The sequence below is a fragment of the Sus scrofa genome, unplaced genomic scaffold, assembly GCF_000003025.6.
Source record: "Sus scrofa isolate TJ Tabasco breed Duroc unplaced genomic scaffold, Sscrofa11.1 Contig1914, whole genome shotgun sequence".
NCBI classification, from domain to species: Eukaryota; Metazoa; Chordata; class Mammalia; order Artiodactyla; family Suidae; genus Sus; species Sus scrofa.
The window spans coordinates 1,205,241-1,222,366 of NW_018084979.1; the positions used below are offsets into that span (position 1 = coordinate 1,205,241).

General features: G+C 55.2%; 1 protein-coding gene across 1 annotated transcript in view; it reads left to right on the plus strand.

Annotated features, from left to right (window-relative positions):
• Positions 1-17,126, plus strand: part of TECPR2 (tectonin beta-propeller repeat containing 2) — a 104,555-nt gene that overhangs the window by 51,959 nt on the left and 35,470 nt on the right. The window contains 11 exon segments of the mRNA XM_021081652.1: positions 2,831-3,145; positions 4,724-4,864; positions 4,867-5,007; positions 5,010-5,216; positions 5,219-5,457; positions 5,460-5,675; positions 7,060-7,243; positions 9,091-9,264; positions 11,778-11,958; positions 13,412-13,553; positions 16,825-17,065. Coding sequence (XP_020937311.1) covers positions 2,831-3,145; positions 4,724-4,864; positions 4,867-5,007; positions 5,010-5,216; positions 5,219-5,457; positions 5,460-5,675; positions 7,060-7,243; positions 9,091-9,264; positions 11,778-11,958; positions 13,412-13,553; positions 16,825-17,065 — 2,181 coding nt within the window.

The following is a 17,126-nucleotide window of genomic DNA, read 5'->3' on the forward strand; positions in this document are numbered from 1 at the left end:
AGCTCCTGCCCCCCACCCTCCCCTCCCCCTCATCACCCCTAAATTGTGCTCACTGTGTTCCAGAGACGCTGCTGAGCAGTCGCGTGCATGATCCTTGTGGACCTCAGAGCAGCCCCGGGTGGAAGGTGCTGACGCCGCAGGGGATGCGCTGTGGGGCTGCCGCCGTCACAGCGCCTGCACCCCGCGTGCCCCGCCTCTCCTAACCAGGCTGTCTTCCTCCCTGGGCTTGGAGTGGCCCTGTCCCTGCCTCGCAGCTGTGCTGGGCGTGTCCCGACCCTCCAGTGTGGGTGCTCCCAGGCATGGCCTGCCCCTGCAGGTGGTGCCCCCTGCCCCCGCCCTCGCCTCATTCTTCAAGATGGCATTTCTGATGCTCTTCCTAGGGCCGTAGTTGAGTCTGTCTCTCCTCTCCCCCGAGTTCCTGGGGGCCTTCTTCCTGCTGCTCCTTGACTTAGCACTGCCCTCGCCAAAGAATCGGTTTGGATTGCATGGATCTTGTGACTCACCTTCGCAGCCCCTGGAAGACCCGGCGTGCGTTCCCTGGGGAATGCTGGCCTCGCTTTACGGGTTAGAAAGCTAAGCGTTGGGGTTCGGTTTCTGCCCCGGGGCTCTTTCTCCCGCCCGGCCAGGTTGGCCAGGAGGGCCCACCCTGTGCCAGAGATGTGGGCACTGCCGCCTCGCCGGGGTCTCTCTGCTCCGAGCAGCATCAGCTAACCCCTGGGTCACCGCGCCAGAGGGAGCACAGACCTTTGCCTGGACGTGTCTTTTCGGACGTGAGGTTGCTCTGGGCCTGTACTGCCCGCCAGTGGCACTGTCCATGCGTGGCTGCTGAGCACTTGAAGTGTGGAGAGTGCAGCTGCGGAGCTGAACTCTAAATTTGTTTCATTTTAATGAATGTGAAAGTATAGCTGCGTGGCTGGTGGTGGCCACTGTTCGCCCGGCGCAGCCCCAGGCGGGGATCTGCCGCTGGCTTGTGTGCTCCCCTGCAGGTCACCGCCCTGCCCTGGGCTTGCTCCGAGCAGAGTCCTGCCCGCTCATCCCCACTGAGCTCGCGAGCCTACAGGCTGCCCCTGCCCCCGCTGCCCCGCACGCCCCCACATCTGGGGGCGGGCCGAATCTCAGCACCTAGAACCTGCCTGGCACGTGGTCGATTGTCAGGAGCTGAAGGATGGCTGAGTGGATAAAAATGGGCCACAGTCCTGTGCTGAGGGTTCTAGGGCTGGAGCCTCCTGGCATTGTGATGAGAGGAGGACGCGTCTGTGGAGGTGGGACGGGCCCGTTCTTGGTCTTGGGCACAGAGTGCCAGGCCCACCGTACCACTGCCTGTCCTACTCTGCTCTCTGCTTGCCTCACACCCCACCTCCTTTAATGAACGCCTCTGTTTTGAGTTTGTGCTAGCCAAAAATTGCTTTTCCCTCCAAGAAATTTTATTATAGGTACGCGTGTTTTTTCAAGTGCCCTTTGACTAGTATTAAAGTATATTTAAGGTATAGGGTGGGGAGTTCCTGTCGTGGCTCCGTGGTTAACGAATCCGACTAGGAACCATGAGGTTGCGGGTTCCATCCCTGGCCTTGTTCAGTGGGTTAAGGATCTGGCGTTGCCGTGAGCTGTGGTGTAGGTCGCAGACACGGCTCGGATCCCAAGTTGCTGTGGTGTAGGCCGGCGGCTACAGCTCCGATTTGACCCCTAGCCTGGGAACCTCCATATGCGCGGGAGTGGCCCCAGAAATAGCAAAAAGACAAAAAAAAAAAAAAAAAAAAAAAAAAAGGTATAGGGTAAGAATGAGCTATCACTAAGCCCTTTTTTTTTTTTTTTGTCTCTTTTGTTGTTGTTGTTGTTGTTGTTGTTGCTGTTGTTGTTGCTATTTCTTGGGCCGCTCCCGCGGCATATGGAGGTTCCCAGGCTAGGGGTCGAATCAGAGCTGTAGCCACCGGCCTACGCCAGAGCCACAGCAACGCGGGATCCGAGCCGTGTCTGCAACCTACCCCACAGCTCACGGCAACACCGGATCCTTAACCCACTGAGCAAGGGCAGGGACCGAACCCGCAACCTCATGGTTACTAGTCGGATTCGTTAACCACTGCACCACGACGGGAACTCCTGCCCTGTGTAATTTCATTGAATCTTGGCAGCAATCTTTTGAGGTAGATGAAAGCATCTTCTTTTGTAACCAAAGTTTAGAGTAGGGTTTCTTCTTTTTTCTTGAGAGTAGGTATTCTTGGATGATGACATCTAGTTTGGTGAATTTATTTATTTATTTATTTATTTTTTATTTATTTATTTTTTTTGTCTTTTCGCCATTTTCTTGGGCCGCTCCCATGGCATATGGAGGTTCCCAGGCTAGGGGTCGAATCAGAGCTGTAGCCTCCGGCCTACGCCAGAGCCACAGCAACGTGGGATCCGAGCCGCATCTGCAACCTACACCACAGCTCACAGCAACACCGGATCCTTAACCCACTGAGCAAGGGCAGGGACCGAACCCGCAACCTCATGGTTCCTAGTGGGATTCGTTAACCACTGCGCCATGACGGGAACTCCACTAAGCCCTTTTTAAATAGGCAGGCGTCTCTCCTTTATAAATAATTTGTGAGTTGATGAGAAAGACTCTATACTTAGGATATTCCCTGACTGAGTTAGTTTCAGAAGGCGGCTGTGGTGCATTATTCTACTGATTTTGATGTGTCAGCCTTCTGGAGAACAAAATCTGTTGGAATGCTTTGTGCGGCTCTTAGTTTTGCTGGTCTCTGAGTTGAGGCTAGCGAGCCTTATTTAACAAGAGCGCTTCATCTTCCTCTCTGATACCCGGTAGTAAAACCCAGCCCTCCTTTCTCAGTGCGGGACGGTCTGGAGACGGCAGGATGCCTGGAGCCAGCCCACGGGCAGCATGCAGAGAAGCCGCCGGGGGCCACGCTTTCCGAGACGAGGCTGAGAGGCTCCTCCGTGGCCAGCTCTGTGGCCAGCGAGCCCAGGAGCCGGAGCAGCTCGCTCAACTCCACCGACAGCGGCTCCGGGCTCCAGGCGCCCGAGCTGGGCAAGGGCAGCCAGCTCAGCGCCAAGAGGTTCAGTGTGATCAGCTCCGAAGACTTCGCCCAGGAGCTCGTCGTGAAGCCTCTCAAGGTGAAGAGGAAGAAGCGGAAGAAGAAGCCAGGTACCTGCAGCAGTGCCGGGCCCTCTGCCACCGGCCGGGACCACGCTCTGCTCTCCGGGGGGCTGCTTCCTGCCAAGCGAGCGAGCGCCTGCCTAGTCACTGCAGGGCATGGGGGGGGGTGGGCGTGGGGGGTTGGAGAGCCAGTGCACGTCTTCCTCAAAGGGTTTCACTGTGCAGTGGTTTATGCCTCATGCGCACACATCTCCTGCCACCTCTGCAAGGTTTAAATACCACCCTGCCCAACAGGTCTGGGGCTTATATTTTTAAAATATTTTTATTTATTTATTTATTTATTTTGCTTTTAGGGCCACACCCATGGCACATGGAGGTTCCCAGGCTAGGGGTCCAATCGGAGCTATAGCTGCCGGCCTACACCACAGCCACAGCAATGCCAGATCCCAGCCGCGTCTGCGACCTACACCACAGCTCACAGCAACACCGGATTCTTAACCCACTGAGCGAGGCCAGGGGTCAAACCCAAAACTTCAAGGTTCCTGGTTGGATTCATTTACGCTGTGCCGTGATGAGAACTCCTATACTTTTTAATATTTAAAAATTTGGTTTATTCATGTATATCATTTATTAGACCAGCGATTCTGTGACTGTGGATTGAAAGTCCCATGGAAATCTTTTTTTGTTTGTTTGTTTTTTTAGGGCCACACTTACGGCATATGGAGGCTCTCAGGCTCGGGGTTGAATCAGAGCTATAGCTGCCAGCCTACACCACAGCCACAGCCACAGCCACGCGGGATCCGAGCCGAGTCTGTAACCTACACCACAGCTCACGGTAATGCCACTGAGAGAGGCCAGGGATCAAACCTGCGTCCTCATGGATGCTAGTCAGGAGCATTTCCTCTGAGCCATGACGGGACTCCCCCCCATGGAAATCTTTAGATGGCTCAGTCTCTGTTTAGTGTTGAATATGTCATCAGTTTGGGGATTTAACATTGATGAATTTTTTTAACTTTTTACTCCTTGGTGCCTGTTAAGCCTCTCTAGCTAAAGATCACTGCAGTATTGAAGGAAAATGTTATCAGGTCCCTTAGCATTTTAATCGCTTTAGAAGATTGGCCTGTGATCCATTTGTTCCTTTGTTTCCTGAGTTAAGGCTTTCTTTTTTTTTTGTCTTTTTGTCTTTTTGCTATTTCTTTGGGCCGCTCCCGCGGCATATGGAGGTTCCCAGGCTAGGGGTCGAATCGGAGCTGTGGCCACCGGCCTACGCCAGAGCCACAGCAACGCGGGATCCGAGCCGTGTCTGCAACCTACCCCACAGCTCACGGCAACACCGGATCCTTAACCCACTGAGCAAGGGCAGGGACCGAACCCGCAACCTCATGGTTCCTAGTGGGATTCGTTAACCACTGCGCCACGACGGGAACTCCTGAGTTAAGGCTTTCTTGAAGGAGGCCCCAGGGCCCGTCAGCTCGGGCGTTTACCTCTGTTTAAAGCACCCCTGCCTTGGGATGATTTGTACCTAAGAGATCCGGTCTTCACAGTGAAGTATCCTTCATTTAAAATATTTTTCTCTTAAGCCAAATCTTGCCTCTTCCTGATTTTAAATGTTCTCATTTTAATTAGAAGGCGGAGGTGGGAGTGCCTGCCCCAGTTCCCTTGAGTCGACCCCCTGCTGCGAGTGTGCTGGCAACAGCCCCCAGTCCTTGAGCACAGACCTGCTGTCTACGGCCTCGAGTCTGGGCAGCATCGTGGATCGGTCCAGCACGGGTCTCCAGACCAGGAGAGCACCCTGAGTGGCGAGGTGAACGGTGTCCTGTCTGAATATAACGACCCTGAAGCGTTCAGTGTCCTGGAGGCGCCTGCCCCTGCCCCTGATTCGGCAAGTGAAGACAGTGGCAGCAGACCTGAGACCCCCACACGTGACCTCGCAGGGGAGACGGAGCCTTCAGCTCGGTGGCCGAGGGGGCCGAGGGGGTCGCGGGCGGCGTCCCAGAACTCGAAGAGGAGCCCCATCCTGCCGACCGTGGGCCGGGCCGCCCACTCTCACCCTGCCCAGAGCAGGGCCACTCTGCTGAGGTCTGCGAGGTGGGGGGCCTGGAGCCTGAGGGCCCCCAGGGCCCTTTTCTGAAGCCCCCCTCCTGGACTCACCCCCCGTGCCTTCCAGCCCCAGCTGGGCCCCCAGGGCTGAGCGGTGGCTTCCGGCGACCAGGGCTGACGGAGGCAGGGAAGAGCAGGGCTTCCTAGCACACGCGGGGGCCTCCGGCCACCTCGGCTCCACTCCCTGGCATGCCGTCACTGACAGTGACACAGGCCGGAAGACAGGGGCTGATTCCGAAGGTGACTTGGAGACTGCGGGGACGGGACCGAGCCCCCGGGCCTCCGCCTGGGGGCCAGCACCCACGAGCAGCCTGCACGGGACCAGGTGGTGACGTCCAGCGACGAGGAGGACATCTATGCCCAGGGGCTTCCCTCCTCGTCCTCCGAGACTAGCGTGGCGGAGCTGGGCGCTGGCCGCTCCCTGCAGGACCTGAGCCGGCCCGGTCCAGAGGATCCCGGGCTGCTCAAGTCAGATCAGGTTTGTGGGCTCCTTTCTTCAGGGAAATCGTTGGCAAACTCGCTGTTCTTCTTATGGAAAAAAATATTCTTACCTCAAAGCTTGTAAACCTGTGACCTGGCTTGGGGAGCTTTCTGGGACTGTGACTGGCTCGGTCCCCTGCTGACCGTCTTCCCAGCACGCTGACCCACCTCACCAGCACGGGCACCTCGCTGTCCAGTCTGCCTGGCGGGCCTGGGCTGCCTGAGGGCCAGTCTGGAAAACCAGGGGGCAGAGGCCCTTCCACGTGGAGGAGCGGGCTCTCCCACCCTCCTCCTCAGACGCGCACGTGGAGGGACCAGCACGTTGACACCCCCGTTTCCCTGCCTCCAAGCCTCCCTGCAGGTTGTGCAGAGACCTGGTTTCAGGGGGACAGTTTCCCTGGGTCTCCCTAGCCTGTGCACTTGAGACAAGTATTAACCATTCTTGGTCATTTTATGTTAAAAAGTGGTTTTTGAAAGTGCTTAGAGAGTTCCCATTGTGGCTCAGCAGTAAATGAAACTGACTAGGAACCATGAAGTTGCGGGTTCAATCCCTGGCCTCGCTCAGTGGGTTGAGGATCCGGCATTGCCATAAGCTATGGTGTAAGTCACAGACGCAGCTTGGATCTGGTGTTGCTGTGGCTGTGGTGTAGGCTAGTGGCTACAGCTCCAGTTAGACCCCTAGCCTAGGAACCTCCATATGCTGTGGGTGCAGCCCTAGAAAAGACAAAAAAGCAAAAACAAAAACAAAGTGCTTGGGAGTCCCCGTTGTGTCTCAGCAGTAACGAACCTGACTAGTAGCCACAAGGATGCAGGTTCGGTCCCTGGCCTTGTTCAGTGAAAGATCCGACGTTGCTGTGAGCTGTGGTGTGGGTTGCAGATGCAGCTTGGATCTGGCGTGGCTGTGGCTGTGGTGTAGGCCGGTGGCTGCAGCTCCGATTGAACCCCTAGCCTGGGAACCTCCATATGCCATGGGATCGACCCTGGAGGGGGCAAAAAGACCCCCAAAAAAAAAATTTGTTTAATGCCTATTTTCCTTAGCACATAGCTATTATTAGATACATTTTATTTCAGAGCTAACCGTGTATCGTAGCTTCTTCTGCTGGGTAGTTACAGGCATGGATTGTAAGTGTGAGCAGGGGAGGAGACACGACGCTGTCCGTGACCGAGGGTTCGCCGCGTGTCACGGGTCGTCACGGGCCCGGCAGCTCCTGCTTCAGAATGCTTCTAGGGGACTGTGGTCCAGAGATAGCAGAGCAGATCTGCATAGCTTCTCAGAGAGACTTCCACACACACACACACGCAAATCCCGCCAGCTCGGTGATCCCAGTGATGGCAGGCTCTTCGTTTTGGCAGCAGAACTCAGCAGGCTCTGTCCTTGTTAGTTTGCAGAAAGCTGGATGGGCTACTCCGGCCCCGGCCACGGCATTCTCAGCTTGGCGGTCTCCGAGAAGTACGTCTGGTGTCTGGACTACAAAGGCGGCCTGTTCTGCAGCGCGCTGCCGGGGGCCGGGCTGCGCTGGCAGAGGTTTGAAGATGCCGTCCAGCAGGTGGCTGTCTCCCCCTCAGGTTCGCCACCCCCCCCGCTCCCCCCTCCCGCTCCCTGCCCCCAGAGACCCAGGGCCAGGGACCAGGCCATCCCGCAGACTTGCTGAAAGTTCCTGCACACCTGAGGGCTTTCTCCAAAGGACGCAGATGGCGTCATTTGACGAAAATAGTGTAGATGCAGCTTAGTTTTTCACTTTTTATTCATTGCAGTGGTAACACATGAAAACATTTTTTAAAGTTATACAATGGGAGTTCCCGTCGTAGCTCAGCAGAAATGAATCTGACTAGCATCCATGAGGACGCAGGTTCAATCCCTGGCCTCGCTCAGGGGTCGGGGATCCGGCGCTGCTGTGAGCTGTGATGTAGGTCGCAGATGTGGCTCGGATCTGGCGTGGCTGTGGCTGTGGTGTAGGCCGGCAGCTGTGGCTCCAATTCGACCCCTAATGTGGGAACCACCATATGCCGTGGCGGGGGGGGGGACCCTAAAAAGCAAAAAAAAAAAAAAAAGACGAAAAGTATTGCTTTATAACAACTGAACCAGTGAAGATGGGCCCTGGATATATTCAGATTATTTGGTTTCCTTTTTAAAAATTGTTTGTTAGTGAGTTCTGCGTATGCTCTGGGTGAACGACCGACAGCACATCCGTTCTCGGTGCCGCTTGGGCCCCGTGCGCAGGTCGGAGCAGACGTTCAGATGTTCCTGGTGCGGTTCCGCCCCCCCCCCCCGCCCCGGTCTGCACAGGGCCACTTGCTTGTTTGTCGTAGCGCCGGCCGCTCTGCCTGTTTGGCGGGGTGGGGAGGAGGACCGACGTGTGTGTGCATTTGGCTCGCGTGGCTGGTTCGTCGGGACGTCGGGTGGGAAGTCAGACGGAAGAGATCCCGTGGCCTCCGCTTGTCTTCTGGGCTTTGAGATGGAGTCCCCCACCTCGCCTGGCCTTTGTCCCTGCTTAAGTTGCTGGTTTGCTTGAGGTTGCTCTGTCTCTTTGGCTGCTTGGATGTTTCCTCAGAGGCCCGGGGGACGGCTGTCCTGTTAGCTGGCTGGGCGAGATTGTGCCTTTTAATTCCTTTCACCTCCCAGCCTCTTCCTAACTTTGGGTCTTTCCTGATCGTATTGACGACTTTGGGCTTCCAGGCCGCTGAGTCCCGTGTTGCTCTAGTAGGATCTGTGTCTCTGCCAGGTTCGTGCGCGGGCCGAGCCGCCCTGCAGGCCCCGTCGGAGGTGGGGGCCCGGGGCTGCGGGCCTGGCCAGCTGCCTGCCTGCCCGCGCTCACCTCCGCTCCCACGTCGTCCAGACCTTCCCGTCCAGCCCCTGTGCTCTTGGCCATGCTGGTTACCCTTTGCCTCCGTGGACTTAGCCTCCCGTCTGCCCGCCTGCCCTGTCCCCATCTGTTTCACAGAAGCCCTTGCTAAGTGAACAAAGGACAGCCCGGCTCACGCGCTCCCCTTTCCCGCGTCCTCTGCACTCGGCAGGTCCAGCCCTTCTCGGGACACTGATTGTGCCAACCTGGGCCTCGCCTCGGCCGCCCTGGCAGTGGGCACTGTGGCCCTTCCAGGCGGGGCATGCCTCCGAGGTGCCAGCTCTGTGTGCTGTGTCTTTGATCCCTTCTCACTCCGGTCCTTCCGGCAGCCTGTCCGCTGTTCACACGTGAGGAAGTGAGGCTCGCAGACGTTAAGCGGCCGGGCGCCAAGCCACACCACGGGGGCGCGGAGGGGTCGGGGCGAGGGTTCAGGCTCTTTGCCCAGTTGGCGTAGAAGCGGGGGGGTGGGGGGACACGCGTGTTTTAGAGCTCTCTCCCCACAGCACCCAGGACGGAGGGGAATAATTCTCAGTGGGTATCGGACAGTGAATAGAATTCTTGTTTCCGCAGGAGCCCTTCTCTGGAAGATTGAGCAGAAATCCAACCGCGCCTTTGCTTGTGGAAAAGTGACCATCAAGGGGAAGCGTCACTGGTACGAAGCTCTGCCCCAGGCGGTGTTCGTGGCCCTGAGCGACGACACAGCCTGGATCATCAGGACAAACGGAGACCTGTACCTGCAGACAGGTGACTGGAGGCGGCCCTCCAGAGCCGTCGGTTCTTCCAGCCCCTCCCTTGCTGGGGACGTGCTTAGAGACGGTGACTAAGAGGCTAGAAATCGATTCAAATTCAAACGCTTCTGGAAAGAGAGTATTGCCATTGGAATATATTAGCAGTTCTCGACCACTGACTCAGATTCAACCCAGGACAAATTTAGGGCTGGAATTAATAGAATTGTTTAGCGAGGTTCAGAAACAGAATCTTATTCTCCTTAAGGCTAACCATTGCATAGCCCTTATCCTGCGGTATCAAATATACCGCAGAAGAAGAAAGAATAACAGAGAAATGACGTTAGAATCATTTTTCCCTCTAACTTACGGTGGTTTTTTTTTCCCGCCAGGTCAGAGCCCTGCTTCTATATGCTATGTTCACGTGGGTCAGGAAAAAACAGCAAGATAGAGTGTGCTCTAAATAGCAGCTGATCCTGTCCTAGGCAACTGCCCTGAGGGGACCTTTAGCTGCTAGAAGAGAGACAGTGGGACTTGTTTATTAAAAATAAACTGTAATGAGAGTCAGTGTTTTCCTACTGCCTGCAAAATGGGATACGGGTTTCCAAAAGCAGTGGGGTCTGTCAGTATCTGGAAGGGATTATGGGGCCGGAGTTCTTTCTCGGTTAAGAGGCCATGTTGGCTTTATATAAAGATCAGTCTTGTAACCGTTTAGCATTGCTGATGCCGAGGGAAAGTTTCCATCTCTGTTATGAGCCGTCTGCCAGGGCCAGGCCTCTGAGATTGGAAGCCCGTGCGCATCTGGCTCGCTCTCAGATCTGGGAGAGCCGTGCATCCCCGAAGCTCTGCCTGAGTCCGGGGCAGCCCTGCCAGCTTCTGGGCTGCCTGCCCACCCTGGTCTCTCCGGCCTGGTTCCCGTGTCTCCTTTGAAAGTGAGAAATAGGGAGTTCCCATCGTGGCTCAGTGGCTAACGAATCCAACTAGGAACCATGAGGTTGCAGGTTCAATCCCTGGCCTCGCTCAGTGGGTTAAGGATCCGGCGTTGTTGTGGCTGTGGTGTAGGCCAGCAGCTACAGCTCCAATTCGACCCCTAGCCCGAGAACCTCCATATGGCAAAAAGACAAAAAAAAAAAAAAAAGAAAAGAAAGAAAAGAAAGTGAGAAATAGCTAGAAAGACGTGCATGTTCAGCTCCCAGGGATATCTGAGTTTCGTTCCTGCTGGGTAAACAGGGTGCTGCTGGCCTGGGGGTGAGGGCACCTTAGGAATCACAGGGCAGTGGTTCAGACAAGCCCAAACCCCCACTCCTTCTGGCTAGCGTCTCCGAGTTGGCCTGGGGTTTGGGATGTAAGAAATCCAGTAGGTGACTCCTGCCGGGTTGTGTTCAGGAAATAGAGCCAAAGGCAGTGAGGCCCTGGGTGCTCCTGTGACCAGTCACGGCACCTGGGTCCCAGGCTGACTGCCCGTGCAGAGCTTCAGGTAACTACGGCTGTTATGCCAGCTCCCTCAGGAGTGGCCTCTAAGCTCCTTAGACAGAGGTTTCAAAGAGGTGGGGAAGGAGACCTGGCTGGGAGTCGGGGACCCTGAGCTCTGGCCCTCACCGTGCATCCAGGAAACGTGCCTTTTCATTTTACCAGGAGGCCCCACAGACCAGGTTGAAAGCAGGGAGAGGGGAGCCACTTTGTGGGAGGTGCTCTCCAGGGCACAGCTGAAGGCCTCGGTCCTTCTGGGTCCAGCGGCGGCTGAGGCTCCAAGGGCTGTGACTGCTAGCGCAGAAGGGCGTCCCTGAGCAGCAGCTGCTCTTGGCCTGGGCCCTGCTGCCTCGGGGTCCGGCTGCTCTCCTGCACTGGGCTTTCATGTTCTTTGAGAATCTTTTTTTTTTTTTTTTGGCTGCATCCACAGTATAAAGTTCCTGGGCCAGGAATCAAACCCACACCACAGGAGTTCCCTATTGTGGCGCAGTGAAAATGAATCTGACTAGTAACCATGAGGTTGCAGGTTCAATCCCTGGCCTCGCTCAGTGGGTTAAGGATGTGGCGTTGCCGTGAGCTGTGGTGTAGATCACAGACACGGCTCAGATCCTGCATTGCTGTGGCTGTGGTGTAGGCCAGCCACTGTAGCTCCGATTTGACCCCTAGCCTGGGAACCTCCTTATGCCACGGATGCAGCCCTAAAAAGCCAAAAAACAAACAAAAAACATCCACACCACGGTTGTAACCAGAGCCGTAGCAGTGACAACACTGGATCCTTAACCTGATGAGCCACTAGGGACAGGAGTTTTTAGCTACTTTGAAACACCAGAGGATTCTGAATTGTTATCCCTCCAGTTTTCAAAGACCATCTGAAAACACTTCAGACAGATGTGATATTTAAGCACAATTTAACCATATTTTGTTGACTGGACCTTGAAAAGAGAGAGCACTTACTGTGAAAGAATGTAGCAAAAAAGAAAAACAAGTGAACAGCAGACTGAAAGTGAGCCGTCAAATCCTGATGGCGCGTCTTCGGGGGCCTCGTGTGCTTCTCCCTGGCAGGTCTCAGCGTGGATCGCCCCTGCGCCAGGGCCGTAAAGATCGACTGTCCGTACCCACTGTCCCAGGTCACAGCCCGAAACAGCGTGGTGTGGGCGCTGACGGAGCAGAGAGCGCTCCTGTACCGGGAGGGCGTGAGCAGCTTCTGCCCCGAGGGGGAGCAGTGGAAATGTGACATTATCAGGTATCGGCATCCTCTTTGCCCCAGCGTCTGTCCTCTGTCAGCTTGACTCCCCACAGGGGACCCAGGGGAGCCTGTCGCTGGGCAGAGCTGGTGCCCGGATGGCTTCAAGGTCGCGGTGTTCTCTGGGGCCGTCAGAGCCCATTTCGGCGGCCCAACCTTGGAGACGCTCCGTGTTCCCCTCTGCCTGGCAGACGGGGTGTGGGGTCAGATCTCCGCTGTCAAAATGCTGCTGCCCTCGTGTGTGACCTTGGGCACCACACGGCCTCGCGTCTCTCCCGATGGGCTTTGTGCAGAGCTGCCCAGGGTCACAGAGTTTGTTTAGAGTCTCAGATGACTTAGGGCCAAATATTTTTCTTTATTATCCACCTGGTCAGTTGAAATTAATCTCTGAATTGCAGTTTATTTGATTACCTTCTTTTTCTTTTCTTTTCTTTTCTTTTTTTTAACTGGATCCTTAAGCCACTCCAGCTCAGATTCAGTCCCTGGCGAGGGAACTTTTTTATGCCACAGGTGTGGCCAAAAAAGGAAAAGAAAAAAAAAAATTCCTGACTGGTAGAAAGTAACCCAATAGGGAGTTCCCTGGTGGTCTCGTGGTTAGGATTCAGCACTTTCACCACTGCAGCCTGGGTTCAGTCCCCGTTCTGGGAACTGAGATCCCACATTAAGCCACTGTGCCAGCCCAGGGACCAAGGATCAAACCTGTGCGTGCCTCTGGATCATGAGCCCACCACAGCGGAACTCCCTCTACCAGTTAAAATTTTAATTACAAAAGTACTGTCAAATCATTTTGCTAGTATCAAATTATCAGTAGTCCTTGGAAAAATTAGATTAGGATATTCTTGGTTTGCATTGAGCAACCCAGTCAACTTGAGCGAGTAGCTGTTGTGAGCCAGGACCGTGCTGGGCTGGCTGTGTGAACGTGGCCAAGCCCTAGCCCTGCCCTCGCAAGGCTCCCGTCTGGGGGAGCCGTGTGCGCAGACCGCTGCCCGTCAGCGCACGTGGTCCTAAGCCGGAGAGGGACAGGCAGCCCTCAGGGCCCTCGTCTCCCCCGCGGGGGTCAGGAAGGCACTGTGCCCAGCAGACCCGAAGCGACACCTAGAAGCTGCTGGGGTGTCGCCAGGCGGGGATGGGGGGAGGCCTTCCTGCCCAGCCAGCAGGGCCTGGCACACTGGGGCTTCCACGCCCGTAGCTGGTGGAGGCAGGCGTGGCAGCTCGGGCCGCCTTCTCTGCGTGGCTCCTCGCCTCGTCCCAGGTTCTCTTCTCTGAGGAGCTTCCCTACCTACCGTCCGGCCTCCGCGTGTCTCTCGGGTGCTGCCGCACCTCTGAACGCTCTGTGTGGCACAGTCCCTCAGCTCAGGACTCCAGCGTCCTTCCTTGGAGCCTGTGGCCGGCCGGCCTGGACTCACCGGGCGCCTCGAGCGAGGGCCTGACTCCCTGCTCTCTCTGCTCGCAGTGAAAGGCAAGCCTTGGAGCCCGTCTGCATTACGCTCGGGGGCCAGCAGACGCTGTGGGCCCTGGACATCCGGGGCAACCTGTGGTTCAGAACTGGCATCGTGTCCAAGAAGCCCCAAGGAGACGACGACCACTGGTGGCAGGTAGGTGCTCAGCCCCAGACCACACGCCAGGGTGGCTCCAGCGGGCCCTGCTCGCCCTTTTACGGCCCCTCCCTTCCCTTAGAGACTCAAGGTTGGAGCAAATGAGCAGGATTGGCCCGTACGGTTCGATGAGCCAGATTTTGCTGTGTTCGGGCACAGGAGACACATCCAGGGCTTTCATCACAGGGAGTAACTCGCAGAGCTCTTTTTGCTCAGATGTACAGGCTTTGTGTATGGATTTGTTTTTAATTTTGATGTTATTTAGAAATTTATCATGTATATGCTGAGCAAACCCAGCGACATCCATTCAAGATGTAGGTAATGACGTGTTTAATTCCAGGGAACCAACGAGATTAGACAATGGGTGTGACACACCCAACCCACAATTAAAATTCCCTCTCCTTGCATGTTCAAAAGGCCTCAGTAAATGGTGTTCCAACAGAGAAAGGGGAGTTTTCCCACACACTTCCAGGGAAGTCAACACTTGGAGAAATAGTGAGGTATAATCAAGCCCCTCCCCTGCCACCAGCCGGCGTGGAGAGCGCCCACAGCCCCAGGGTGGCAGCAGGACTATGTCACCATGGGCCGCCTTGTGCGAGGCAGCTCTTCCGGGCGAGGATGTGGAAAAGTAAGTTGGATTTTTTTGTTTTTAGGGATTTTTTTGGTTTTTGTTTTTTGGGTTTTTTGGGGCCACACCCACGGCACATGGAAGTTCCCAGGCTAGGGGTCGAATCGGAGCTGCAGCTGCCGGCCTGCACCACAGCCCCAGCCACGCCAGATCTGAGCCATGTGTGCGACCTACAGCACAGCTCGTGGCAACACTGGATTCTTAACCCACTGAGCGAGGCCAGGGATCGAATCTACGTCCTCATGATGCTAGTTGGGTTCACTAACCACTGAGCCACGACGGGAACTCCAAGTGAGTTGTGTTTGCTCTTTTTTTTATTTTTATTTTTTAATTTTATAGCCGCACCCACGGCATTTGGAAGTTCCCAGGCCAGGGATTGAATCCAGCCTATGCCACAGCTGTGGCAACACCAGATCTTTTAACCCACTGTGCTGGGCCCGGGATCAAACCTACACCTGTACAGCAGCCTGGGCTGTGGCAGTTGGATTCTTAACTCCAATTTTTCTGGCCTTTTTTTTTCTTTTTTTTTTTTTTGGCCACAACTGTGGCATGCATAAGTTCCTAGGCCAGAGATTAAACCAGAGCCCACAGCAGTGACAATGCCAGGTCCTTAACCCACTGAGCCACCAGTGAACTTACTCTTTGATAAATATGATATATATATGTATATACACTCTTCGATAAGTATTATATAAATATATTCATATATATTTTTATATATATTCATATGTATTTATGTGTATATATAATTCCGTATGCCACATACTATTTGAAAAGTTATAAAGAAGTTCCCATTGTGGCTCAGCAGGTTACAAACCCAACTGGTATCCATGAGGACACAGGTTTGATTCCTGACCTCAGTCAGTGGGTTAATGATCTGGCGTTGCCATGAGCTGAGGGTCGCAGACGTGGCTCAGATCCCCCCTGCTGTGGCTGTGGCGTAGGCCTGCAGCTGCAGCTCTGATTTGACCCTTAGCCTGGGAACTTCCAAAAAAGAAAAAGGAAATTTATACAGATGCTTCACTGAGTGAGGCCAGGGATTGAACCCACATCCTCATGGGTATTAGTTTCTCAACCTGCCGAGCCACAATGGGAGCTCCTAAATATCATTTTATCTAAATATTCAGAATATTACCTTCAGAGAAATTTAACTTGACAGAATCATGGCTGAGGTGTTTGGAAGCAGAGTTATTTTAATTACGATGAGATTGGTTTCTCTGCAGTGCTAGAGCCAGTGTTATGTTTGGCTGTTAAACCTCTTTTTTAAATTCGCATCCTGCTCATCTGCAGCTCTTGAGTGCCAGGACTGAGTCTGTCACAGGCTTCCTGTGGGGCCTGGCCTCCTACACCCCGTGGGAGGGCAGAGCCTCCGAGCTGTCACCCGGCAGCACGGCCGTGGGCCGCGGGCTCCTTGCCAGCCGGGTCGGCGGTGTGCCGGGCCACCCGCAGCAGGGCCTCAGGGTCCCGACGTGGAAATGCCATTTGCTCCTGGTCTGTCGGGCCCTTTCACAGATAAGAAAGGGCAGTATTCGTACATGTAATGACGTGCTGATTTCTGCAGTAGTTTCCTTTTGTTTTTCATACCTCAAGCGCCCAATCATAAACGAGGTCACGTTCCCTCAGCATTCCCTGTGCCCGGCCTGGGAGTGTGGCCGGCACGAGGCCGTCCTTGGGGGAGGGCCGAGTCGGATTTGGACCCGTCTTAGAACTTGCCTCAACCAGAGCTGCCCAGCAAGGGAGAGGTTTGCCTGGAGGGCGGCGCCCTGGAGAAATGCCTTTCGGGAAAGCGTTTCTCGAAGCTGGGCCTGGTGCACGCCTAGGACAGTCTGTGCTGCTCTGCTGGCGCAGTTATGAACAGGCCCAGTTTAGGCCAGTTGCTTCGTTACCCCACTTACGTACTGCTTTTCTTTCAACCCACATTGTGAGTCTGAATATTGTACACACTTGCCCATTGGAAATACCGGAATTTAAAAGCAAAATAGGAATTCTGTTGTGGCGCAGCGGAAGCAAATCCGACTAGGAACCATGAGGTTGCCGGTTTGATCCCTGGCCTTGCTCAGTGGGTTAAGGATCCAGCGTTACCATGAGCTGTGGCTTGGATCCTGCATTGCTATGGCTGTGGCGTAGGCCAGCCGCTGTAGCTCCCGACTTGACCCCTAGCCTGGGCATCTCCATGTGCCAAGGGTGGGCCCTAAAAAGCAAAAAAAAAAAAGGGGGGGTGGCAAAATAACCTGGGGTTCCCTTGTGGCTCAGCAGGTTAAGGATCAGAGTTGTCCCTGCTGTGGCTCTGATTACAGCTGTGGTGTGGGCATGGCCAAAAAAAATCCTCTCTCACTGATTCGAATGAAAGCCTTTCAGGGTGCGTGGGGTGATGCTCATCACAGAGATGTCACACGCTCGTCGTAACAGGCCCGTGCAGTGTGAAAGTGTATAAAGTGAGAGGTGGGCGTCTTCCAGCCCCCTGTGCCCGCCCCTCCGCACGTGGCGGCCTGCTGCACTGCATGCTCACACGCACGAGCACGCGCACACGAGTGTTCGGGTGTGTGGTGGGCGGGGCCAGGGCCTTCTGTCTCAGGCAGTGGGCATACAGAAGGCGCTTGTAACTGCACTGAGAGCAGGGTGTCTGCCCGGCTCCCCCTCCAGGTGAGCATCACAGACTACGTGGTATTCGACCAGTGCAGCTTGTTCCAGACCATAATCCACGCCACACACTCGGTGGCCACAGCGGCCCAGGTGCCTGTCGAAAAGGTGGCGGATAAACTGCGCATGGCGTTTTGGTCTCAGCAGCTTCAGTGCCAGCCGAGCCTGCTCGGGGTCAACAGCAGTGGCGTCTGGATCTCCTCTGGCAAGAACGAATTCCACGTGGCTAAAGGAAGTCTCGTCGGTAGGTGAACTACTTTCATTTCCACGTCGGCTCTAAGGCAGCTTCGCTTTAAAGCCAGCCC